This window comes from Mastigoproctus giganteus, chromosome 8 (assembly GCF_048544385.1).
Source record: "Mastigoproctus giganteus isolate SK-2022 chromosome 8, ASM4854438v1, whole genome shotgun sequence".
NCBI lineage: Eukaryota > Metazoa > Arthropoda > Arachnida > Uropygi > Thelyphonidae > Mastigoproctus > Mastigoproctus giganteus.
The window spans coordinates 57,702,869-57,728,223 of record NC_143582.1 but is presented as its reverse complement, the minus strand read 5'-3'; the positions used below and the strand labels follow the sequence as shown (position 1 = coordinate 57,728,223).

The window sequence follows — 25,355 nt, the reverse complement described above, 5'->3', positions numbered from 1 at the left end:
TTGAGAGGAAGGAACAAATATATGTTTCTGATGGATATCATTAAAATGTGTTCATGGCTATTAGTAAACATGTTGCTTTCTAAACTCCATTGAATAGTCGGGGGTGATACTACCCTTTAGCTCGGTGAAGTTGCAGATCATATAAGAACACACCGTGCTCTTAGCTACTCCTATGGCCAGAAATCGAGATAAGATCACGCGAACGGGATGACCACTATATGGGCCAGGATTGACTGATCATTTCGTGATCGGCGAAATGCCTTCGGAATAGGTCTTGCATAGATGGAACAATGTGAGGTGGCACTCCATCGTGAATAAACACTGGATTCTAGCATCCCCATTGGGGGAGCTGAGGAATGATGAAAATTTTCAGCATATTCCGATGGCCTATCATTTGTAAAGAAGCAGGTGACAGGCTCTCCAAGCTGAATGTTCTCAGAGAGCAGTGGCGGATTAAAGATGGTTGAGGCCCCGGGCGCCGAAGAAAATACTGGGCCCCTTAAAAAAAAGAGAGAGATAGGGAAAATAAAAATACATGTTAATACATGTATTTTTAATTACATGTATTAACATGTACAGTTATTGTCCAATGCTCCTTTCTGTTGGTTGGCAACTTCCTCGCGTCTTTTTTTAATTTGTCTTTTTTCAGCCCCTGATAGATGTCGTTTCATTTTTCTAGCTACCATTGGTAGCCTACCAATGAAAAGAAAAATATAAAATTTAATAGTCTGAATGATTAGAATACTAGAGAAGAGATTTTTCGTTATAGCGCAATAAATTAATGATTAATTAAAATTCAAAAATTATTCATAAACTACGAAAATTCAGGCGCTGATGCAACAACAGGAATTAATTTTATCTTAATATAATTTCAACAATATACAATACACACGTATTTGCGTATATCGTAAGTCTGCACTGCAGGAGAACCTTTGTAAGTACAAAGTAGCAAATACGATTCTATTGCTCCGATGAGCGGTAGCACAGCCGCGCGGGGCCTATGCAGCGTAGTAATGAAAATAAGCGAATATAAACATACTATCAGATTTTACCGCCGATTGTAAACTTGTACGTAATTAAAATTGCACATATGAAACCAAACTTGGTGTCATTAGAAAAAAGTGTAAAGTTGGGGTTTTGCGGGGCCCGGGGCGCGCGCCCGGTGCGCCCGCCATTAAATCCGCCTCTGTCAGAGAGGAATAGTCTAATGATGTAAGAAACCACCTAAATAGTTACTTATGGTGAGAATGGCCCAACTGCTTGATTCACAGGGGGTTTTCCAATGCTCAAATGTGGCAGTTTTGAGAATTCACACTACCTTTAAAAAAGAGTAAAGTGAAGTGAACATTGCCTTCGCAGAGGATGTACCATTGCTACTGATTTTCCACCTGTATTCATGCCAGAAAAGAGAGGGCGAAGGGTCTTTCCGTTCCCTATATCATCCACATTTAGCTCTAATGAAAATTTTGTACAGGTAATACCGGAGCAACTTCTGTAACATGAAATGACGCCATTTCTGTCCATTGTGCATTGTGGTGGTTGGGAATACATGACCTTTTTTTTTTTTTTCTTTTTTTTTTACCCAAGTTCTGGACTGTAGATACACCAAATTTCACGTCAGTCCGACCACTGAATGGTGCTCCAAACATCTCTGAATAAGAATACATTAATTATAAGAGTTTGCATATACTGTACATACTATGAAAGTCTTGTGAAGGCGTTAAATATTGTTTTTTCTTCAGTTCAACCTGGTGTGTGACAACGAATGGCTAATTTCGCTGAGCCAGTCGGTATACATGGCTGGTTTTCTGCTTGCTGTTTTGCTCTTTGGGCAGCTTTCGGACAGGTATGTAATTTCTGTAATTGTTCTAAATATCCTAACAATACTGTTTCTTACCCTGTGTATTAATAGTTGGTTTAATAGATAGATCATTCTGGATGGTAACATTACAATTCTCTGTTAAATACCTTAGTTCATATTATATTTTACTTTTCGGATTCATATCATAACTGTTAAGAGTTTGTTTTCATTTGTGATACTTTCGTTTAGTAGTCTTTCGTCATTTGTTTCATATTTAGGTACGGAAGACGACCTATTATCATTCTGAATATCGTGATCCTCCTCATCAGCGGAATGGCAACTGCCTTCTCAAATTCCTTCGTGATGTTTGTCATCATGAGATTTTTCGTGGCAATGGGAGCTTCCGGAATGTATACTACAGGATTTGTTCTATGTATGTATCGTGCGAGTGCTTCGTGATACACGAAACCCCGCAAAATTACACCAGTGCATAATATGTGTTCCAAATCAAAGAAGGAAAAAAATATATATTTTATTGCTGAATTAAATGCCAATGCTGGAGACTACTTTCAAGTTAGAGTGTGAAACTTTTCTCTGGATAGTACACCTATTGTTTAATGGAAAAATATGTGTATATACCGATATTTCCGGATCCTTAAGCGAATACACTAAGTTGCCACTTCATTTGATATATCTACCCTTCCCACGTAATACAGCACTCCTTCAATAACAGAATCACGTGTTGTACCATGATCAATATAAAGCAGATATATAGATACTGTATATGTAAAATTTAGTAATAGAATGGGACGGACGAAAGATGTGATTTTGAACGTTGCATAGTAGTCGGCACTAAACGCGCCGGTATGAGTATCTCTGATACTGCAACCCCGCTGGGTTTTCGAGTGTACGAGATTGGTCCAATACCAGATAACATCCAGCTAAGGCGATGCTGTAGTCGGAAGGAGCTCGTTGATGCGAGAGGCCAATGGAGACTGAGAAGACTTGTGCAGTGTCACAGAAAGGCAAAAGTTAGGCCAATAACAATCAAGTACCTTACACATTTCAAGGCACGATTTCTACCTTGACGCGGATAAGGTATCATCGAGCTTGACCGAATTGGGTTACACTCCTGCCACCAAAAAAAAAACAAGATGGTACAGTTACACTGCCCTCAAGAACATCAACTCTAGATAGTTTGTTGGTTTTTGGTTTTTTACGGCACAAAAACGACAAGGTTATATTGCGCCCTGACAGACTCTGGATAGCAGATGATTGTAAAAACGTTACCTGGTCTGATGAATCCTGGTTCTGTTATTTCAGGCTGATTGGAGAACGATAATGTGGCGGAAACAGCATGAGCGCGTGAACCATCCTGACGAGAGGCAACAGTGCAGGCTGGTGGTGGGAGTAATGGTGTTGGTAGTGTTTTCGTGGTTAATACTATGATCCTTGATAGCAGCCTTGAAAGGGCAACATTTGAATAATATAGAAATAGAAATTTCTGTGGCATTCAGATGTCATAGAAATTTCAAATACCTAATCGCAGTGTATCCATCTGCAGTTAGGCTCAACAAGGTGGTTATGTAGGCAAAGGCAGATTACGAGAAATATTTGGCAAAGGATGCAAAGAAAAACAAACAGCAAGGAGTTCTTTACTTATGTAAACTCTAAAAGGAAGGGAATGAATCAGATTGGCCCACTTGATATCGATGGTTCAACTGTTGATGATCCTGCTCCGGTAGCGACCAAACTAAATGAGTATTTTACCTCTACATTCATACACGAGGAGTTATTGAGGGAGGGTAATGCCAGAGGTGTCTTAAACTCTGGCAGTGAGCTAGGTGATTTTATAATAACTGAGAGCAAAGTGGAGGAGAAATTGTTGAAGATAAACATAAGAAAGGCACCTGGGGTGGTGGGATCTATCCAGTTATATTAAAGGAAGCAGCAAAGGAAGGAAGTAAACCTTAGCCATAATTATGAGAGCTTCTTTGGACTCAGGGGAGGTACTCATTGACTGGAGATGTACAAATGTGACCCCAGTTCACAAAGGATCAAAGGCCGACACAAGTAATTATAGACCTGCTGGTTTAACTTCTGTTCCAGGAAAATTAATGGAGGCACTAGTTAAAGATGCATTGCAGGTTCATCTAGAGAAGACTTCAGTTATAGCTCGGACACAGCATGGGATTGTTAAGGGGAAGCCTTGTCTGACCAATTTGATTGGATACTATGATGTGATCACAAAGGAACTGGATGCAAAGAATAATTTTGATATCATATATTTGAATCTTAGAAAGGCTTTCGACACTGTTGCACGTGGAAGACTGCTGCACAAATTGGAGCAGTGCGGCATTGGAGGCAAATTGCTGTTATGGATAAAGGGATGGTTGAGTGGGAGAAGACAGAGAGTGGTAACCAATGGACACTGCTCTTCTTGGATTAATGTTATTAGTGGAGTACCCCAGGGTTCAGTGTTGAGTCCATTGTTGTTTTCTGTATCCATTAATGATATTGATGATGGTATATCAGGCTTAATGTCCAAGTTTGCAGACTCTGCCAGAGTAGCTCATGGTGTCTTGTCAATGAATGATATACACGAATTTTTCTAGTAGGGATAAGGAAGTGATTATCCTATTGTATAAGGCAATGGTCAGGCCACACCTTGAATACTGTATACAGGTCTGGTCTGAAGGCCTTGTTTTAAGAAGGATGTAGAGTTGCTGGATCGAGTACAGAGAAGGGCAACAAGATTAGTGAATCTTGTTGCTCTCAAGAAGAAAGGCTAAAGTTTTGCAAATTACAGTGTCTGGAGACTGGGCACCTGCGAGGTAATCTGATTGAGGCGTAAAAACCCTTTGATGGTTTGAGCATGTTGAATGCTGTTGGAATTGTTCCTATTGCTCAGAATAATCGCCTCAGAGGGCATAAAGTCATAGTGAGGGAAGACACTTGTAGTATAGATGTGCTGAAGTTTGCCTTTAACGAGCGGGTGGTTGATTGCTGGAACAAACTTCCATCTGTCGTTGTAGAAGTGGATTGCTTAAATAGATTCAAGGCAGAACTAGAAAAATATTTGGAGCGAGTGGTGGGTGAAAAATGAGAAAATTTATTTTTTTGGCTGATGCTGTATAAGCCCTTTCTTGCATGCTTGTACTAATGCTAACATGTTAATGCACCATAAAACGAGGTCAAAATTGATTGTACATAACTGGTTCGAGAGTGAATTCACCAGATATTAATTCAATTCTGCATCTCTGGGATGAGGTGGAACGAGCCTTTCGGAGTAGGAAACTGCAACCGTCTAGTTTGGTACATCTGTGGGAAGCAATTGAGTCAACATGGGCTATCATTCTTGTGGCAGGGTTTGGCCACCTCTTTAAACCCACGACTAGTCCAGGTTTTTCGTGTGGGTAAAGGGGTTGGTGAGGGGGACCTATCCGCTATTAGGTAATTGTATCAAATAAAGTGGCCACATAATAATTAAATGCAGACTTCGCTTATTGTCAGATTTCACATAATGACGCTTGACGTAATCAGGCTGAATTTAGTAAAAGCAGAAGTTAATATAATTCTGTAGCGTCTGAGAAATGCTTTTCATTCCATTTTATATATTCAGAAAGTTTCAAAATGCATTTGATAATTTCTTTTATTCTTATACGTATCTTTTATTCATATTGAATCTTGTGAAAGTAAACGTTTTTATAAATATGATCTGGAAAAAAAATGCTAGAAATAGTTGGATACTATGTGTTTGTTAGCTCTGTTCTTCAAAGATCAGTTATTTTAAACCAGTTTCGTTTTCATTTATAAAGTTATTCAGTTCCGAAAGTAAGGTGTCCAATGTTTTCTTTTCAAAAATACTGAGGTATAGAAATTATCTGCAGTTACAAAGAGATATTTGTTAACATAATCTCAATGAATATTCAAGTACCTATCCCGACGTGTCATGCCATTATGGAAACCTTGTCTAATTTTTTTCCTCCAAGATATGGCTTAATGTGAGGAAACAGACGGAAATCTGAAGATGCTAAATCAGGTTAGGCAATAGAGGAAGGCTGCAAAGTGGTTTTGTCCAGTCTATTCTAACCAGTCTGCTGACAAATCCGTGGTTTGTGGTGCATTGTCATGGAAGATGATTACCCCATCATTAGTGAAGAAGCTGTCATATCGCTAGGTCCGCCATCGCAGAGACCGCAGGAGTCACTCACTGCCTGACGACTGGTTCGATATTGTTGTTAAAGATGGGGCCCGTACGGTAAATTACAGGAGCAACTCAGAATTTATAATTTTGCTACCAAGTAGTTGAGGTTGCTGTTTTCTTAAGACAGTTACACGACAGTTCACTTTAATTATGCATATAGCTTCAATAACATTAAGAGCAGTGACTGGTGTTCTTGAGTATCAAAGTCTGTTTTCATTTTCTAATTTCCGTTGCCCTTCGTTAAATAATCGACACTGCTTATGAACATATTTGCAGATACTGCTTATTCACACCCAACCTTAATTTTTTTACTTTCTATTGATTTCTTTCCTTTAGTCCATAAGAAACGGATAGTGCTTTACTTTCTTCTGTTGTGAACTGGTTATGATCGTTTGTAATGCATAACTGCAAAGTCATATTTGGAAGGAAGTCAGTCAGATTAGCTTCCTCCAGTTAGTCACATAGCACTATAAATGTTCAGAGTTAAATTTCTATACCTCATCAGTGTAGTTTTTAAATTACAATACCGGCGACTTTTCAATTGGCCCTATTAATTTTTGTTTTGATGCTGCTGTATCAAGATCATTAATCAATTTTCATTTTTATTCAGAATATTAAAATAAGTCAGTAACTTTAACTGACATATTAAATGGAAAATTATATATTTTTTTTTTTTTTTTTTTTTTGATTTGGTAGTTGTTGGCGCATCGGCTTCTGTGGCCATATTGCACCTCCCAAGGTTTTTGCAGTACTTTGATCCAAGCCCGAGGCGGGAATCGAACCCGCGACCTTTGGGTTGCCGGGCAGGTACTTTACCCACTCGGCTAGCCCGGTCGGCGAAAATTATATCTAATTAAGTATAGTAATTGATATATAGGATAGTGTGAACCTTACATACAGTTTCTTCGACTTATAATGGTCCCACTCAAGACAAGTCGACCAATTAAGGAATATGCTGTGGAGTTAACGCACCTCTTCACAAATTTTATATGCTGGGCGGATTGGGCCGATATATAAAATGGCTTCTTGTGTTGATTATTATTATTTTTATTTATTTGAAAAAATATATTAATATGTGTGCTTGCGTAATTCAGCTTTCCGCAGCTGTACAGTTAAATCCGTGAGAAACGGTGATTGAAATCCATCAAGACTTACTATCTCAGATTTTATGGTTTATGGTTATGGTCCATATATAATATGGAACAATATAATATTGTTCTATATTATATATGGAACAATAATGGCCTAAGTTGCTGATGCGCTTAAAACCTTACAACCAGCTTCTCTTTGCTGTTCCATTGTTCCAGTTTTGCCTCTTTTCCTTTTATTTTGTTTATCATTCTTTTTGCTATCATAGCCATCATCCTTTATTGTCAGCTGCTCCATTGGACCATGTTTTCAACTAGTAATAATAACAATAATAATAATAATTATTATTATTCAATTTGTTGCATATGCTGCACCCCTGAATAGCCTTCAGCTAGGAGAGTGCGAATAATATCCAATACGAGTAAATAAAGCACTTACAGCGACACAAGCAAAAGGTAGAGACGTATAAATACACACACGTATCGTAATATATGCAGCTAACCTACATATACGTACAAACAAATAATAATTTAAAACAAAATTAATTCTTCTCAGTAGAGGAGCAAAGTAGGATTCAACGGAGATTCCAGCCTGAAGGGGATAATTAGGAAAATACTACAGCTGTACGTGATGGTAAATGTCCTGTATCTTATGAGATCTGTACGTTTTCTCATCACAGAACTTGGGGGGGGGGGGGGGTCAGTCTTCAGGGTGTTGTACGTTTGGAGAATGTTAGCTGTATCTTCTAAGCATGGTTAATAATGACTGCAATTTTCCGTTGAATGACATATTTTGAATGAAATTTTTTTTACTGCTTTACCATTACATTTTATCTTATAAATGTCTAATTCCACTTATTGGGTGTGATGATCATCAGTACTATAATTTTGTTTTCTTCTTCAGTTATCGAGATTATAGGTGCTCAGTATCGCTCAACCCTGGGTATCACTTTGGGATTTGGATGGTCTGTCGGTTTCATCATTCTTCCTGGAATTGCCTGGATACTGCGAGACTGGTTTTATATACAGCTAGCTATCACCATCCCATCTATAGCCTTAATCACTGCTTGGTGGTAAGTGACATTCATAAGCAACTCTGTAAGATGTTGAGATAATAATTTGTTAATGTTCAAATACTTCTGGCTGGTGTAGCATGAGCCCTAGGCTTCATTGCACCACGTGGCCATTCCTAATACTAATTTCAGTTTTAAAACAAGTGTTTTCTTTTTATGTGGTCCCATAAGGTTCATACCAGAATCTCCCCGATGGTTACTGACTCATGGGAAGTTTGAGGATGCCCTTAAGGTGATAAAAATAGCAGTTAAAAAGAATCACAAAGACGTGAATGACTTGGAAACCGAAGTGAAAAAGCTCTGCTGTCAGGCTGAAAAGGTGAGGCGTCTTACTGTTATTGCAACATAAGGAACAAAGTTTGGCTAAGGAACTATTGAATTATAGAAGTTTTTTGCATTACTAAATATGACTCAGTAATAGATGAGTAAGCGCTTTGCTGCAGAACGATTAATTTGATTTATTTAATTTTTTTTTACGCCATAGTTCGTAAATAGGCGTACTGTTTTTTATTTTATAAATTTTTTTTTTGATATAAGAGATGCATAATTCATTAAAACCGTATCGATGTAGTTGAAAACATTTCAGAATTGATAACTTAGCGCAGATAACCGTAACTTAAAATAGTTTTTTTTTTTTTTTTTTTTCTTTGTATGTTGATCTCCCATACTTCCACTTGTCGGAGTATATTTACGTAATTGGTAGTTGCTCGTAGATCTCGTCTTTGGAATAAGTAATTTAATATATAAAGAATTTCCACATTTTTATTATAAGCCATTCAGTTTATATTTCATTATTCTCCATGAACTTTAAGAATACGAACTTTCCTCAACTTATGTCGATTCGATATATGTCAGTCTGCACTACATTAGCGAATGATCACTCTTGTTAATATTTAAGTATTAACAACAGTGACCCGACCTGTACTTTTTAACTACATTTCATTGAAAACAATACACATGCAGCACCAGTATCCAAAATAAGATAACCTGTCGCGGACCGGTACTTTTGTAAAATACAAATTTCGCGTGGACCGATAACGGATGAATCGTCGGGGACCGGCACCGGTCCGCTGACCACACTTTGAGTAGCACTGCTATAGAGTTTTAGGCGTATGCAACTTAGGCCATATTGCACAGTAAATAATATGTCTGTAAATTTGCGTGTGTTCTGTGGTTAATTTGCTGTTTGCTGCTCGAAAAACCCGAGTCCTTGGAGGGATCTCCATGCTGCCTTCAGTTGAGACCGACCAACTCAGCGACGCATTGTGAAAATGCCCATAAAAATTCCTCCCATCATTGACCCTATTCGAACTGATGTCTTTTCCCCCGGTGTCGGGAGAATGGTGATTATACCAACTGTGCTACGCATGAGGGCAGTGGCGTAGGAACGCCTTGGCATTGGGGCAGGTGCCAAGGGCGCCGACAGGAGAAGGGCGCCACTGACAGGCCACATCAGTACAGTGTCAAGCTATTTCGACACCCGAGGCTAGCTGACGAAATGTCGCCCCTCGATGATGGCGAATCAAGATGACAGCACAGGGAGGGTGAAAATTAATTTTCACACGGCGAATCAAGCTTGCATGCATCCTTACATCTGAGTACATAATATCCGCTACCAATTCCTTAAATGCTGACCTGCCGACCTCCAGGTAATTCTCCAGTGGGGCAAAGACAACTTAGTTGATTTTTTTTTTAAAGTCCTAGCCGCCGAAATCCCAGGAAATTAAGCGGCAGGACTTGCCAGAGTGAATCTACAGCTACTGGGTTCCTGGTCTGCCTCCACGGGGCGTAAGTGGGACAGCGTTGGGCCTCAATGGGGGAACGGCTAAATGACCAGATGAGCAACGGTACAGAACATTACACATGAACAATTCCCACACACTTTTAAATCTCTGGCATTTCCCAGTGAACTGGTTCACCACAATGAAAGCAACGCGGAACCCCTGGTGCCGTATGACAACAACACACACTTTCACTTACACTGCATAGTATCATAGATCTATTTGCTGTCCAGAATGTAACTTTGAAGGGATCAATCAGGCGATCGCTTTATCAGCACATGCTCGAATGCACAGTAGTTCGCAATTCACGCATTGTGTACAAACTGAATAAGTTCTAGTGTTTTTGTTATTGCTATATAAACAGGTAATCATGAATATTGTGATTTATAATTTAAATAAAACAATAAATTTGATGAATTTGAGGTATTGCTCAAAACCTCAAAGGCAGATATTGTTGGGATATCAGAGACGTGGTGTCACACAGATATAAGGAATGCAGAACTGGAATTTGGGGAGTACAACGTCTACAGAAAGGATAGACAGGATAGGAAGGGAGGAGGGGTTATGCTATTAGTTAAGAAACACATAAAATCCAAGGAAGTGAAGCCAGTCGACATCGCTGGACAATGCAGTGTCGAGTCAGTTTGGTGTGACATAAGCATTGGGAGATAAAAATTGAGAGTAGGAGTGTGTTATAGGCCTAATGACTCTGATGAGCATAATAAGAAACTGTACAGGGAAATAGAGTGGGTCAGTAAATCAGAGAGTCTTATAATGGTGGATTTTAATTTCCCAGATATTGACTGGAATTTGTGGGTTGGTCACACACACTAGCAAGCCTTTTGTGCATGTATTGGATGATTGTTTTCTACATCAGCATGTTCAGGAGGCAACTAGAGGGAGTAATACTCTTGATCTGGTTATCAGTAGTGATTCTTCATGGATTAAGAATCTGCAGATAAAGGAACCACTAGGTGGCAGTGATCACAGTGTGCTGAAGTCGGATGTACTCCAAGAGGTAACTACCATCAAGTAAAGGTAAAGGGAAGGGTTTTTGCTTCTGTAAAGGCGACTACAGTGGTCTCAGAAAATTTTTAAGTTCTATATAGTGGGACCAACTGATGATGTTACCAACAGCAAATTCAAAATGGGAAGCATTCAAAGAATTTATCTTGGAAGCTACTAGGCTTTACATGCCAACTAAGAAATATTGTTCAAGATCTAAGCTTAATTGGATGTCAGATGAACTAATGAGACATATGGCAGAGAAGAAAAATGCATGGGATATATATAAATTAATGCGTGACAAGGAAGCCTATGATAGATATAAGCTGGTCTGTAACCAAGTAACAAAGGAGATTAGGCAGGCAAAGGCAGATTATGAGAAATCTTTGGCAAAGGATGCAAAGAAAAACAACAAAGAGTTCTTTACCTGTGTAAACTCTAGAAGGGATGAATCAGATTGGTCCACTGGATATTGATGGTTGAACTGTTGATGATCCTGCTCATATGGCTAACAAACTAAATGAGTATTTTGCTTCTACATTCACACATGAGGAGTTATTCAGGGAGGGGAATGCCAGAGGCGAGTTAAACTCTGGCAGTGAGCTAGATGATCTTGTAATAATTGAGAGGAAAGTGGAGGAGAAATTGTTGAAGATAAACACTAGAAAGGCACCCGGGGTGGATAGGATCTATCCAGTTATATTAAAGGAGGCAGCAAAGGAATTAAGCAAACCCTTAGTTATTATTATGAGAGCTAATTTGGACTCAGGGGAGGTACCCATGGGCTGGAGTTGTGCAAATGTGACCCTAATTCACAAAAGAGGATCAAAGGGCGACACAAGTAATTATAGACCTGTTAGTTAAACCCTGTTCATGTGAATGAAGTTCGAATGAAGATGAAACAAATGATGATGCCACTGAAATGGAAGTCCAAGAAAAGGCTCAAACAGTTGAAGTTCTTTTAAAAGAATTAGAAAGTATGGACAATAACCAGCAACAGTTGTCAGAAGAAAATGATGGCAGCAATAATATTAACATGGAACATGTAAGTCTGAATTTTAATGATCCGACCACATGGAACTTTAATACCCACAAAAACAGATCTCTTAGGTTAGGTTATACGGAGATGGGAGAAATTCCGGATGCCGTCTGACACGAACATACCTTATATACCGAAGAAAAAAATTGTGGCGTATTTTTAAAGTTGATAAAATTTGTCAGCAATTTGACTTTGGTATGAAACATTCTCTGGAATCGCATATTAAACACCACACTAATTATTTATCTCCAGAAATTCAGCATGAATTTATTAATTTGTTAGCAACAAAAGTACGAAGTGAGATAAATTAAAATAACTAAATGCAACAAGGCATAATATGTTAAGAGCAAGAGTTTTATATCTATATAATATCGGTGTGACTACATCATAGATAACTCGAAAAGACCAAGATAGTAATGTGGGAGGCATCATTTCCTCTGTATTTCATATTGTGCTCGATGACAGCCCAATAGCTTTGAAACGGTGCCTTTTCACTTCCACGAAACAACTTATCGGGATAAAGGGAACCCACTCTCTTCTAAATCTCTATCAGGGTGCTTACAATAGAAAGTTAACCAGAGCCTAATGCCCGAATGTTTAATACACTTTGGTGTGCCCACTGGCTATGGGTACACAAAAAGTAGTTGACCAGCTCGACTTCTCGGTATGTGGGACAGGTAGACGGATAGGTTTTACGGGTCCCACTGAGTTGCAGATGGTAATCTCTTTATCTTTTAATTCGAGCGTAACAACAGCACTATTGCTTGCTTGAAGGCCATGGGTGCGAACGATGGGAACCCAGTTAAGTCTCGTAATGCAGTCGTTATATGGAAAATTTTCTTCGTTCATAGAACGAAGAAAATTTTCGTTTCCATAAAACGAAGAAATAAAAAAATTCTAAAAAAATTCGGTAAAAAGAAAACATTTATCTCTAAATAGAAAAATTCGCTATAAATAACTTATTATTTTTTATGATTTTACCAATTACCGAAAAAAGGCACGTAGCCACGAATTTGCCAAGGGCCCCGAAAACCTAGTTACGCCTCTGCATGAGGGTATTACAAGTAAGAAATAGTAATAATATATGATTGGATCCTGTAGTATACCACTTCATAAAGTTTATTTGAGTGCATTAAAATCTGTTAATGTGGGAATTTTTTATTGTTAAATTAAATTTTCTGCCCACCATATGGTATTAAACAGTAGTTAATGTGAGATAATTTCGGATTTTAAAATAAATATTTATATTTTTAAATTTATGTCAAACGTCCAATTTTTTTTCTTGGTTTTTATATACCATTAATATATTTATTTTACAGGAAGTAGCTCAAAGAAAGGTATCCCATGCAACAATTTTAGATCTTTTACGAACTCCGAATATGAGGAAGAAAACTCTTAATCTCTACTTTTGTTGGTAAGTAATATTTACAAAGGAAACTTTCATTTGAAATTGAATATCATGATTCGTATATTAAACCGCTTATGAGAAACGAATGCTTTTAGTATTAGTATTAGTATTAGTAGTGTCAAATTGAACGGTGATTATAACCAATGTGAGCACATTGGTTATAATCACCGTTCTCCCAAACCTGTCATGATTCTGGAAAAGTGTGAGTTCGAATCCTGTCAGGAACGTGAAGAATTTTTATGGACTTTTCTTAATTTGTCTGAATTAATCATTCTCGCAACAGTTTGCATGTTTTTTTTTTTTTTTTTTTTTTCCAGAAACGTGTTTTTGCCCAGAAAACCGACCGAAGTATAGACGCAATTATAGAAAGTATACCGACTCTTTATAGTCTTAGTTGCTCTGGCACTTCACAGACACACACATACACTGGTGTTCAAAGAAAGTGCATCATCTGGTTATTTCACACTTCTAACCCTTTTTCGCGATGGTATGTTACATTAATGACCAGCATCACAAAGAGAAATATAAACAAAAGATATTTATTAAAAGTTAAGGGCAAAGCTAAGTAATATTTGACAGATGCTCTCAAAATATTCCAAAATGAGCATTTGCAACCTTTATATAACAGTTTTTAGTAAACACGACAATTACGGTTGAAATGTTATCAGAAGCCCTCAATTTGCTTCAGTTTATTATTTTAAATGGAAAAAAAAAATGAAAAGTTCACCAGGTGCAAACTATTATTTAGTTGAACCGCCTCTGGCCCTGATGACAGCAGCACGCCATGGAGGCATTGGCAAGATCAGTTTCTGAAGATAATCAACTGATAGTTCGTGGTCCCAAACACGAATTATGGCTTCCCGAAGTTCACGAAGGGTCTTTGGTTTCGTTCTGGCAACTGCAGATTCCACACGATGCCAATAGTTCTCTATAAATTTCAGGTCCGGGCTGTTTCCTGGCCACCTAAGAGTTGTAATGGACCGTTCTTCCAACCATTTTTTTTTACCTGTAACAAATGTAAACACATTACTGTCGAACCTATATTACAGAATTGTCTACTTACACTTTTCGCCCGATGACAAGGAGCAGAGTCGTCCTGAAAGATGCAGTTACTTGGCAGGTTGAAATGGTCTCTAATGGTTAGCAGCACTGCCTTCCAATATAGCTAGGTATCCATTGGCATTTACGAAACCTTTTATAAACTGCAGGTGACCTACCCCGCGATACGAAATGCACCTCCATATCATTTGGCTGGTGGGGAATTTCAGTGTAGACTTCATACAGTCTGGATGTTATTCTTCATCACGTCTACGGCGAATCGTTTGTTTCCCATCAGAGCCATGCAGGTTGAATTTCTTCTCATCTGAGAAAATAACTGACTTCAACTGCCCGGGGTCCATTTGCCATGCTTCTTACACCAAATTAATCGGGCCCTTTTCATTTTTTTTTGTGAGGAGGGACTTCTTCTTCTTCTTGGGACGACGAGCTACATGCCCAATTTTGAAGTGGCGTGTTCTGACTGTTACTGCACTTGCTACCACTCATGTATGTTTTTCCCATTCTCTTTTCAGCTCAGACGAAGAAACTTTACTGTTTTTAAGGCACAAGCGCTTCAAAATGCAGTCCTTTTGGCGTAGAGATTTGTTTGCGTCCGGTTCTTTTTTTCCTATTAGCAGAACCAGTGTTCTTGAGTTTGGAAAGAAATCTACTCACTGTCGATTGATTACGAGACACTCTATAAGCAATATGACGAGAAGAACATCCTTCCTCACGGAAAGCAATAGTAGCACACTTTCTTCATGGCGTCAACTGCTCGCAACTCGCCATCCTGACACAAGCAAGGAATGACTGCAACTCTTGCAGAGCGTGCTTATATAGCTGTAACAGCTGATGCAATATTACGTCATCACCTACGCGTGTAAATCTTATCTGATGCAATCTGTAAAAAATATTGCCATATACTCTTACGTTATTCGGACGCCAATTACAATTTTAAGGGATGATGCATTTTCTTTCAACACCAGTGTACTTAACTGAACTGAGTTTGAGCCCTGAACAAGTTATAGTGCTGTTAAGAGCATCTTTTTTGATCTTCCCTGGGTTAAAATTTCTCTATCCCATTCTTTAAAATTAATATATTCCCTCTATTGTTCTCCCAACTACACTTATCACTTAGAACTGTTTGGCTTCCTGTCTCTGAAACTGAACTTTCTCCAGTGTAAGTTTCCTAATAGTAATGTCGCAGTTCCGGTTTTCTCCAGTGTTCGGATTACATGGATCTAGCTGGTTGAGATGCCCAGGCATTTGTGATTACTAATGAACTCATACAGCATGATCATGTACCCACAAGAAAACCCGATAATCCAAACCTCACACACACACACACACACACACACACACACACACACACACACACACACACACACACACACACACACACACGAGCGCGCACGCACGCACGCACGCACGCACGACAATCTTCAGTTTTTATCACCAACGATCTTTCAGATTACCTGGTCAATGTTAGTAGTTCTCTTGGTACCGCAGATCATAATTTGGTGATGGTTTTTTCTCCAACGTAATCTTTCTATCATGTCCATTCATTCCTAGCATTTGTCGTTTGACATTACAAAAATGCGAAATGGAATGATCTGCATCACTTCTATTCTAATTTTCCTTGGCTTTAAAACTTCTGTTTGCTGAAATAATGTCAGTGAAGGTATTCTTGTAGGGGCGTAAACATTCATTCACCATTTCTGGCGCACTATGGTCATAGTTGCCGATGCCCCTAATAAATCCCTAAACCAACAACAACAAAGCCGTAGCCTAGTGGTTAGGCGCGCGGGTGCATAAGTACACGTGCCTTGAGTGACCGGGGTTCAAGCCCGTGACTACTGAATACGGTGCTGTTTCTTGTATTCTGTCTATCTTGTGAACTCCTCTGACCGTTTGGTCGTCCCGGAGTATAAACAGAAAATTTATTATTTATTATTAATTCCATATTTCACCCTGAAATCTCGTCCTTTTTCTAAATCTTGTTGTCTCAAGGAATGTGCTGAAGCTATTCAAAGTAAGAATGTTGCATATTGAAATTGGCTTGTAGCGAAATTTCCAGATTTATTCTCTATGTTTTTCTCAAAACTTGTGCTCTGAGCTTTCTCCTGTTCTGTGTCACCATTTTACACTTTCTTATTCCACTGGTAGTTTTCCTTCTACATGGAAGTTTGCTTATATCCAGCCAGTTCCTAAAAAAGGTGGCAAATCCCCCCCCCTCTCCCGGTTATTCTCTCATTGTACTTACCTCAGTTCTTTTCAAAGTAATGGAGAAATCCGTCAACCGCCAATTCTTGAGCGTAAAACTTCCCTCTGATTAATTATTGCCATTATGGATTCCTTCAGTATCGATCTATTGGTGATATATTTACGTATGTTTCACATATTTGGACAAGTTTGATGGAAAATATTCGTGAAACGTGCTGCTGTTAACATTTCTAAAGTTCGTGATGGGCTCTAAGGTCTTCTAAACACGCTCCCATCTTATGAATATAAGATGAGAGCTTGTTTATAAGACCTTAACATCGCGGATTGTTTTTCCCAGTTGGGTATCCAATTTTTTTATGGCCACTCGCTGCGGATAATGGTAGATGTATTTTTATCTTTTAACTTCTCAATTAACACTGATGTTTCCCCAAGATTCAGTTCTTTCTCCCACTGTTGTATAGTGGGAGAAATGACCTTCTTCCACTAACTGGAAATCCTGTTGTTTTTGATAAAAATCTCCCCTTTAATGCCCACTATTTATATGTTGCTCAGAAAATTCAAAAAGCAAAATGGTTAATCAAACAAGAAACAGCAGCGATTCAAGACAGAAAAACAGTTATTAAGCATGTTCAAAGATGCATCTTTCCCATTCTGTCCTATGCTTCCGAAATCTGGTCTGGTGCTCCTCAAGTAACCGTCAAGAAATTCCTTGCCCTAGAATATTGGGTTCTTAGATGGCTCAATAGTAAGCTTCGTTTTCCCCATACAATATCCAGGCAACAGCTTTATAAAAACTTAAAAACAAAGCCTCTGCAACAGGTGATCGACGAGTCTGGGATCATTGCTTCTTGCAAAGTTAATCATCTCTGCATGCGATTCACCAAACTTAGCCAATATAATAGCTGCCCCCAACAGTGAAAATTCAAGAAACCAGCGATTCAAATCCAGCCTCTCCAGGCTCAAACAAATGGACAGAATGTTCCCCAATGTATCTCTTCACCTCATAAATCATCACAACATTGATTGCAACAGGTTAATCAACTCTGAAGCCTACAGGAGTTAGATCACCGATAAAATGAAGAAACATAATCCAACCCAGTAATTGAAACTGAAAGCCAAATGTCCTGTTCTGCAATTTTTTTAAATTCATAACTAAAATTCCTAGCCATTGTTAATATCTATATTAAATCTTCTATGTACATATACTCGATTATTTTATGTCATTCCCTTTGTATTTTTACCTGCCCCTAGCCATGTGCTGTGATGGGCTTGCTGTATTTGCAATAAATGAATATTTATTTATTTATTTTATCCATAGGTTTGCTGATGATAGCACAGTTCATTCCACCTTCCAGTTTGAGAAACTTGGCTCTGCACAAAGAACTCCAGCTTCTGGAATATTCAGCACCAATTCCTTAAATATCCATATTCAAGCAACCTGCGATCCTGAGCTTACTTCTATTCTTTGCCTCCTTTTTTCACTTTCTTATTACAAAGGTATTTTTCCTTCTGCTTGGAAATTTGCTCACATCGAGCCAGTTCCAAAAAAGGTGACAAATCCCTCCCATCCAATTATCGCCCACATTGCAACTACTTGTACTCTTTCTAAAGTAATGGAGAAATCAATTAACCGCCAACGCTTAAACTATCTAGAAACCTTCCGTCTGATCAACGATCGCCAGTATGGATTCCGTCAGTGTCGATCCACTGGTTATATTCTGGCTTATGTTACCCATCTATGGACAAATTCAGTGGAAAAGTTCGGTGAAACACAAGCAGTTGCTCTTAACATCTCAAAAGCTTTCGATCGTTTTTGGCATAAAGGTCTTCTAAATAAGCTTCCATCTATGGTTTGCCAACTGTTTATTGTAATTGATTATTCAGTTTTTTCTCTGACCGCTCACTGAGAGTGATGATAGATGGCTCTCTATCTTCTAACTTTTCCACTAATGCTGGTGTCCCCCAAGATTCAGTTCTTTCCCCCCACTCTTTTCTTCTTGTATATTAATGACCTTCTTCGATTGACCGGAAATCCTATCCATAGTTTTGTAGATGATAGCACATTGCATTCCACTTTCCAGTTTGAGAAACCTCGCCCTGCTCAATCAGCTTCAACTTCTCGAATATCTGCTACCAATTCCTTAAATGCCGATCTCCAGGTAAGGCTCCAGTGGGGCAAAGTCAACTCAGTTAATTTCAATCCTTCTAAAACTCAGTCTTGTCTTATATCTCGCAAAAAAGATTCTTCTGCTCCTATGCTTATCTTTGGTGACACTCCGATTTCTAGGCAAAATGCTATATCTCTTTTGGGGATCACCCTGACTTCTAATCTCTTGGCACAAGCACATTACAAATATTTCTTTCTCTGCATCTAAAAAACTTGGTTTTCTCTTTCACTCTCGGCGTTAACTTTTCTTCCAAACAGCTGTTCACTCTGTAGAAATCGCAAATCTGTCCTGCCATGGAATATTGTTCCCACATCTAGGTGCCCTCAAAACCTCTCTCAGGCTTCTAGATTCCATTCAGAAGGGGGCAGTTAGGTTAATTAATGACTCATCTGTAACAGAGTCTCTCCACTCTCTGCTCATAGACGTACTGTTTCTGTTTCATGCCTTTTCTACAGATACTTCTATGGGCACTGTTCTTCTGAATTGGCTTCTATAATTCCCGCTCTCTCTTTCAAAACAGTCCGAACACATGCCGCCACCAGCCAACATCCATTTACTGTCCAACTTCAAACTCACAGAACCAACTTTTCATCTTCCTCATTTATTCATTCAGCTGCCGTTTTCTGGAACAACCTTCCTTCATACGTATTTCCTGAAATTTACAGTTTACAGAAGTTCAAGTGTAATGTCAATAAATATCTTCTTTCGTCTTCTCAATCTCCAACCGTCAAATCCAAGCACGGTACTAAGTACTATAGGTTCTAATACCTCTCTTGTTTGGGATTTTTCATTAAAAAAAATTCTTAAATGGGGCAAAGAAAATTTAGTTAACTTTAAACCTTCAGAAACTCAGCCCTGTCTTATATTTCTCAAAACGAATCTACCGTTCCACTGATTAGCTTTAATGACAATCAGACTGCCAGACAACAACACATCTCTCTTTGCGATTGGCATGACTTAAAATCTCTGGATAAGAATATGACAAATAGTGCTTCTTCTGCTTCAAAGAAAGCGGGTTTTGTTTTTGGCTACCTTCTTCTGAAAAGAATATAGAAGAGACTGTTCAGAAGATGGTACGCAGGTTAATTGATTACCCATCTCTTACAAAGCCTGTTCATTTCCTGTCTCATAGGCGTTGGATTCCTGTTGCATGCTTTTTCTCTAGATACTTTCATAGGCGAAGTTCTTCCTTTTTTTTTTTTTTTTTTTTTTTTTATGTAAACCCCAAAAACGAGAGGTATTAGAACCTATAGTACTTAGTACCGTGATTAGGTTGGAGGTTGAGAAGACGAAAGAAGATATTTGTTGACATTGGAACTTGAACTTCTGTAGACTGTAATTTTCAGGAAATACGTATGAAGGAAGGTTGTTCCAGAATACGCCAGTTGAATGAATAGACGAGGAAGATGAAAAGTTAGTTCTGTGAGTTAGTTCTGGATTAGCAAATGTAATTCCCCACTCTCTTCCAAAACAAGTCGAACACATGCCGCCCTAAGTCAGCCTCCATTCACCGTTCAACACAAATATGGAACCAACTTTTCCTCTCGCTCACCTATCCCTCCGTCTTCTGTTTTCGGGAACAAACGTCCTTCACGTGTATTTTCCGAAAATTACAATATCTAGAAAATTCGAGGATAATGTCAATTATCTTCTTTCTTATTAGCCTTCAATTCGCACACGGCACTATGTAATATAGGTTAATGCGTTTTATGTTTTTACAATAAAAAATTCCCAGAAACAACAAAGATGTGTTTACGACTTGATGCTGCACCAAGTCGTAACCTTAGCTTGCGAATTCTACTGGAAATTACGTTTTAAGTAAAAGGAAAATCACAAAATTCATAGGATTTCAAAAACACTCACTTCCTGTTTTCTGCAATGGCTAGAAGAAAGACTATATAAACAAAATTTATTCTAAAAAATGCTAGAACAGCTCTGTTAATTCTTCATTATCATGAGTAATTGTCAGAGCCGCTAATGCACCAGTTCATCCTTATATAGGTGAATTGCAAAGTGATGACAATAATGCAACTAATTACCAAATTGTGATTTTGAATAGTAGCAGTAGAAGCAGCACATGTTGCAGATATCACAACTATATTAATAAAATTAAGTTTAAAAGATGTACCGTTTTTCTTGCTGAAATATAGGATTCTGTATTACCGAAGTTATTGAAACATCGTGTCTGAATTAGAATGATTTTCTAAAAGATTTATAAACCAGGGAAGTGAAGTTGAAGGACGAAAACATGATACCGCTTGTTGACATGGTAAATCGAATGAGCTAAGAAGGTGAAATATGAGGTAAATATTTTACAGATCAATTCATGGCGACAAGGTTATTTTTAATTTCAGACCGTTCGTTAGATATATACAATAGAGTTATAGCAAGATGAAGAAAAAGAAAGTGAACGACGCTCCGCAAGAAACCATTTAAAGGAATTTGGTGAAGCATTAGTATTAGTACAGGCATATATAAAAACCATTCATTCGCTCCCAAAGTTTGCCCAATTCTTCCTTGAATTTATTTAAGCTAACAACTTTCACAACGACCGATGGAAATTTGCTCCAGCATTCAACCACCCACTGACTAAAGTCAAATTTCTGCACATCTGTTCTACAATTATCTTTCCTCAGTTTGAATTTATATCTCCTGAGGTGTGTAATCTGAGCAAGAGGAAGAATCCCCTCAGCATTGAGCTTGCTCAAACCATTCAAGGCTTTATACACCTTAATCAGGTGACCGCGCAGGTGCCTAGTCTCTAGACGATGCAATTTGCAGAACTTAAGCCTTTCTTGCTAAGTGTAACCCCTTTGTTCCCCTCACCAATCTCTTTGCCCATCTCTGTACTCGTTTCAGTTCTACATCCTTCCTAAATTGATGCCTCCAGACCTGTTTGCAGTACTCAAGATGTGGCCTGACCATTGCTTTATACAAAGCGATAATTAATCATCTCCTTATCAAGGCCTTATACACCTCAATCAGGTGACCGCGCAAGTGCCTAGTCTCCAGACGATTAACCCTGCTAGAAAAATTCCTGTATATCATTGACATGACACCATTGATTACTCTGGCAACCTGTCCGCACTGATCAGAAACTTCATATCTGACTGCACAATTACCCGCAGATCTTTTTTCATTCTCCACTAACCTGAGTGCAGTACCGCACAGTTGCTACGTTACTGCTACCCATATGCAGTACTTTGCATTTTACAATGTTAAACTTCAGTTGCCACTTCTCAGTCCATCTGCCCAACTTTTCTAGATCCTGTTGCAATTGCGTACTGTCATTAACAATCCTGCCAACCTTCGTATCGTCTGCAAATTTGGACATTAATCCTGATATACCTTCATCAATATCATTGATAAATATAGAAAACAACAATGGCCCAACACTGAACCTTGGTGGGCTGCACTAATAACATTATTCCACACTGCTCCAGTTTGTACAGCAGTCTTTTATGTGGAACAGTTTGAAAAACTTTCCTGAAATCCAAGTGTATGATATCAGAATTATTTTTAGTGTTGAGTTCTTTGTGACCTCATCGTAGTATCCAGTCAGATAAGATTTCCGCTTACAAACAAATGTTGTCTGAAGTATAATTACAACCTTGTGTAAATGATCCTGCGTTACTTCTTTAACCAGTAACTCCGTTATTTTCCCTTAAACAGAAAGACTAACAGGTCTGTAATTACTCGTTTCAGCCCCCTTTGAGTGGGGATATATTCACACATCTCCAGTCCACAGAGACCTCTCCTGAATCCAAGCATGCCTCATAATTATGACTAAGAGTTTGTTTACTTCCTTCATTCCCTCCCTTAATATAATTGAATAGATCCCATCCACCCCGGCTGCCTTTCTTATATTTAACTTCCTTCGTCCTCCACTTAATATAATTGGATAGATCCCATCCACCCCGGCTGCCTTTCTTATATTTAACTTCCTTCGTTTTCCACTTAATATAATTGGATAGATCCCATCCACCCCGGCTGCCTTTCTTATGTTTAACTTCAACAATTTCTCTTCCACTTTTCTCTCAGTTATTACAGAATCATTTTGCTTCCTGTTAGGGGTTTGATAAACTTCTGGCTGCCACTTTTCTACAGAATTCCTCATGTGTGAATGTAGATGTAAAATACTCATTCAGCTTGTCCTCTCCTCTTCCTCCTTGAGTACACATAAGCAAAGAAGTCTTTGCTGTTTTCTTTGCATCCTTTGTCAAAGATTTCTCATAATCTGTCTTCGCTTGCCTAACCTCCTTTGTGATTTGATTACAGACTAGTTTATATCTACCATAGGCTTCTTTGTCTTCTGATAATTTATATGCATCCCTTGCATTTTTCTTTTCTTCTCTGCCACGAGTCTCATTAGTTCATCTGACACCCATTTAGGCCTATACCTTGAATAGTATTTCTTCGTTGGTATGAAAAGTCTATTTGCTTCCAATATTAATTCCTTGAATGCTTGCTATTTAGAATTTGCTGTTGGTACCGTCATCAGTTGATTCCACTGTATAGAATTTAAAAACTGTCTGATACACTGTAGTTACCTTTAAGAAAACAAGAACCATTCCCTTTATTCCTGATGGTAGTTACATCTTTAAGTAAATTCCACACCAGCACGCTGTGTTCACTGCCATCTAGCGGTACCTTTATTTGAAAATTCTTAATGCACAAATAATCACTGCTGATAATCAGATCAAGAGTATTACTCTCTTTGGTTGCCTCTCGAACATGCTGCTGCAGAAAATAATCATCCAATAAATCCACAAAAGTCTTGCTAGTGCGCGAGTGACCAACCGACAAGTTCCAGTCAGTATATGGCAAGTGGAGATCTCCCGTTATAAGACATTCTAATGTACTGGCCCACTATTTCTCTGTACAATTGTTTGTTGTACTCATTAAAGTTATTAGGCCTATAACACACTCCTACTCTCTACTTGATTTTTCCAGTGCTTATGTGACTCAACATTGCACTGTCCAGCCATGTCAACTGGATGCACTTCGTTTGATTTTATGTGTTTCTTAATTATCAACCTAACGCCTCTTCCCTTCCTATCCTGTCTATCCTTTCTGTACAGCTGTACGCCCCAAATTCCAATTCTGCACTGCCTGCGCAGAATTGTGACACCACTTCTCTTATATCCCAGCAGTATCCGCCTTCCATGTCTTGACCAGCATTTCACATTCATCAAATTTATTTGCTATACTCCTAGCATTGGTGTACATGCAAGTGTACATGCACCTGTTGTTACTCTTAGGTACCCTAACACTGCCCATGTATTTACTTGTTTCATGATGACTCCCAGTAGTTCTTGAAATCCCCAGCAACTGGCCTTCCAGGCTGTTGCTAATTCCAGTAGAAGCAGTGCAAGAATCACTTCCACCTGTAACATAAAAGATGAATGCGCTACAAAAAATAACATTCTAACTCAATTAAATGCTTTAGGCCACTCCATTTATTGAGGATGAAATCATTGACCGAGATATTCAACTTCAATAGATTATTGAGGATGAAATCACTGACCGAGCTAAGTGCTGCCGACAGAGCAATGTGAATAATATCCACTTGGAAAATCTCGTGTATTGCAGTTTGTATTTTTTATTTTATTGATCGTAAGATATATACAAAGGGTACTAGGAAAGTTTTGCAATATGACGCAACAATGAATCACAGGAAGCTGCTTGTTGCTGCATGTTGAGACATGTTCATACGTGCATAGTAGCCACCGCGCCAAGTCGATGGGCTCAGTTATTCATTAGTAGTGAGAGTGTAAAGTGCTTGCGATGGCATCGTGGTCACGAAATGAGATAAGGACAGTTTTGCGGTATAATTTCGTGCGTGGTTTAACCATAGACCTGTGCTTAGAAGAAATGACTCTTGCACTAGATGATGATTGTCCACATCGTACAACGATATTCAGGTGGTATAGAGAATTCCAAAGGGGAAATTTCACTCTGGAGGATTCTGAGAGGCCGGGAAGGCCACGAAGTCAGTTACGGAGGAAAACGTTACTGCTGTGAGGAAAATGCTTGACGAAAGCAGACGAGTGACCTACCAACAGATAGAGGATACTTTGGGCCTAAATGCACCAGCAATTCGTTCGATTCTGCAAGATCATTTGCACGTGAAGAAACTTTGTTCTCTCTGGGTGCCGCATCAACTGACTGAAGAGCAGATGACACGACGTGTGACTTGGTGCCGGGAGATGTTAAAAAAGTTTGATAAGGGACAATCTCGGTATGTGAACAACATCGTGACAGGTGACGAGACTTGGCTGTACTATTACGATCTGCCGACCAAGGCTCAAAACAAAGTTTGGGTCTTTGATGATGACGACACACCCGTAATTGTCAGAAAATCCCGATCTGTAAAGAAGAAAATGATAGCTGTATTTTTCAAATCGAGTGGAATTGTGGAACGTGTCGTTTTGGACACGCAGAAGACAGTCACAGCTAAGTGGTATACTGAACAATGCCTGCCTAAAGTCACTGGATCTATGAAGAACCTGCGGCCAAAGTCA

General features: G+C 38.7%; 1 protein-coding gene across 5 annotated transcripts in view; it reads left to right on the top strand.

Annotated features, from left to right (window-relative positions):
• The window catches only part of LOC150081550 (organic cation transporter protein-like), a 165,577-nt gene that overhangs the window by 116,376 nt on the left and 23,846 nt on the right, over positions 1 to 25,355 (top strand). For all 5 annotated transcript variants that reach the window (XM_090380098.1, XM_090380096.1, XM_090380097.1 and 2 more), the window contains 5 exons: positions 1,743 to 1,846; positions 2,080 to 2,234; positions 8,001 to 8,169; positions 8,341 to 8,488; positions 13,314 to 13,408. In XM_090380098.1, the coding sequence (XP_090236224.1) occupies positions 1,743 to 1,846; positions 2,080 to 2,234; positions 8,001 to 8,169; positions 8,341 to 8,488; positions 13,314 to 13,408 (671 nt within the window). The remainder of the gene's footprint in view (positions 1 to 1,742; positions 1,847 to 2,079; positions 2,235 to 8,000; positions 8,170 to 8,340; positions 8,489 to 13,313; positions 13,409 to 25,355) is intronic.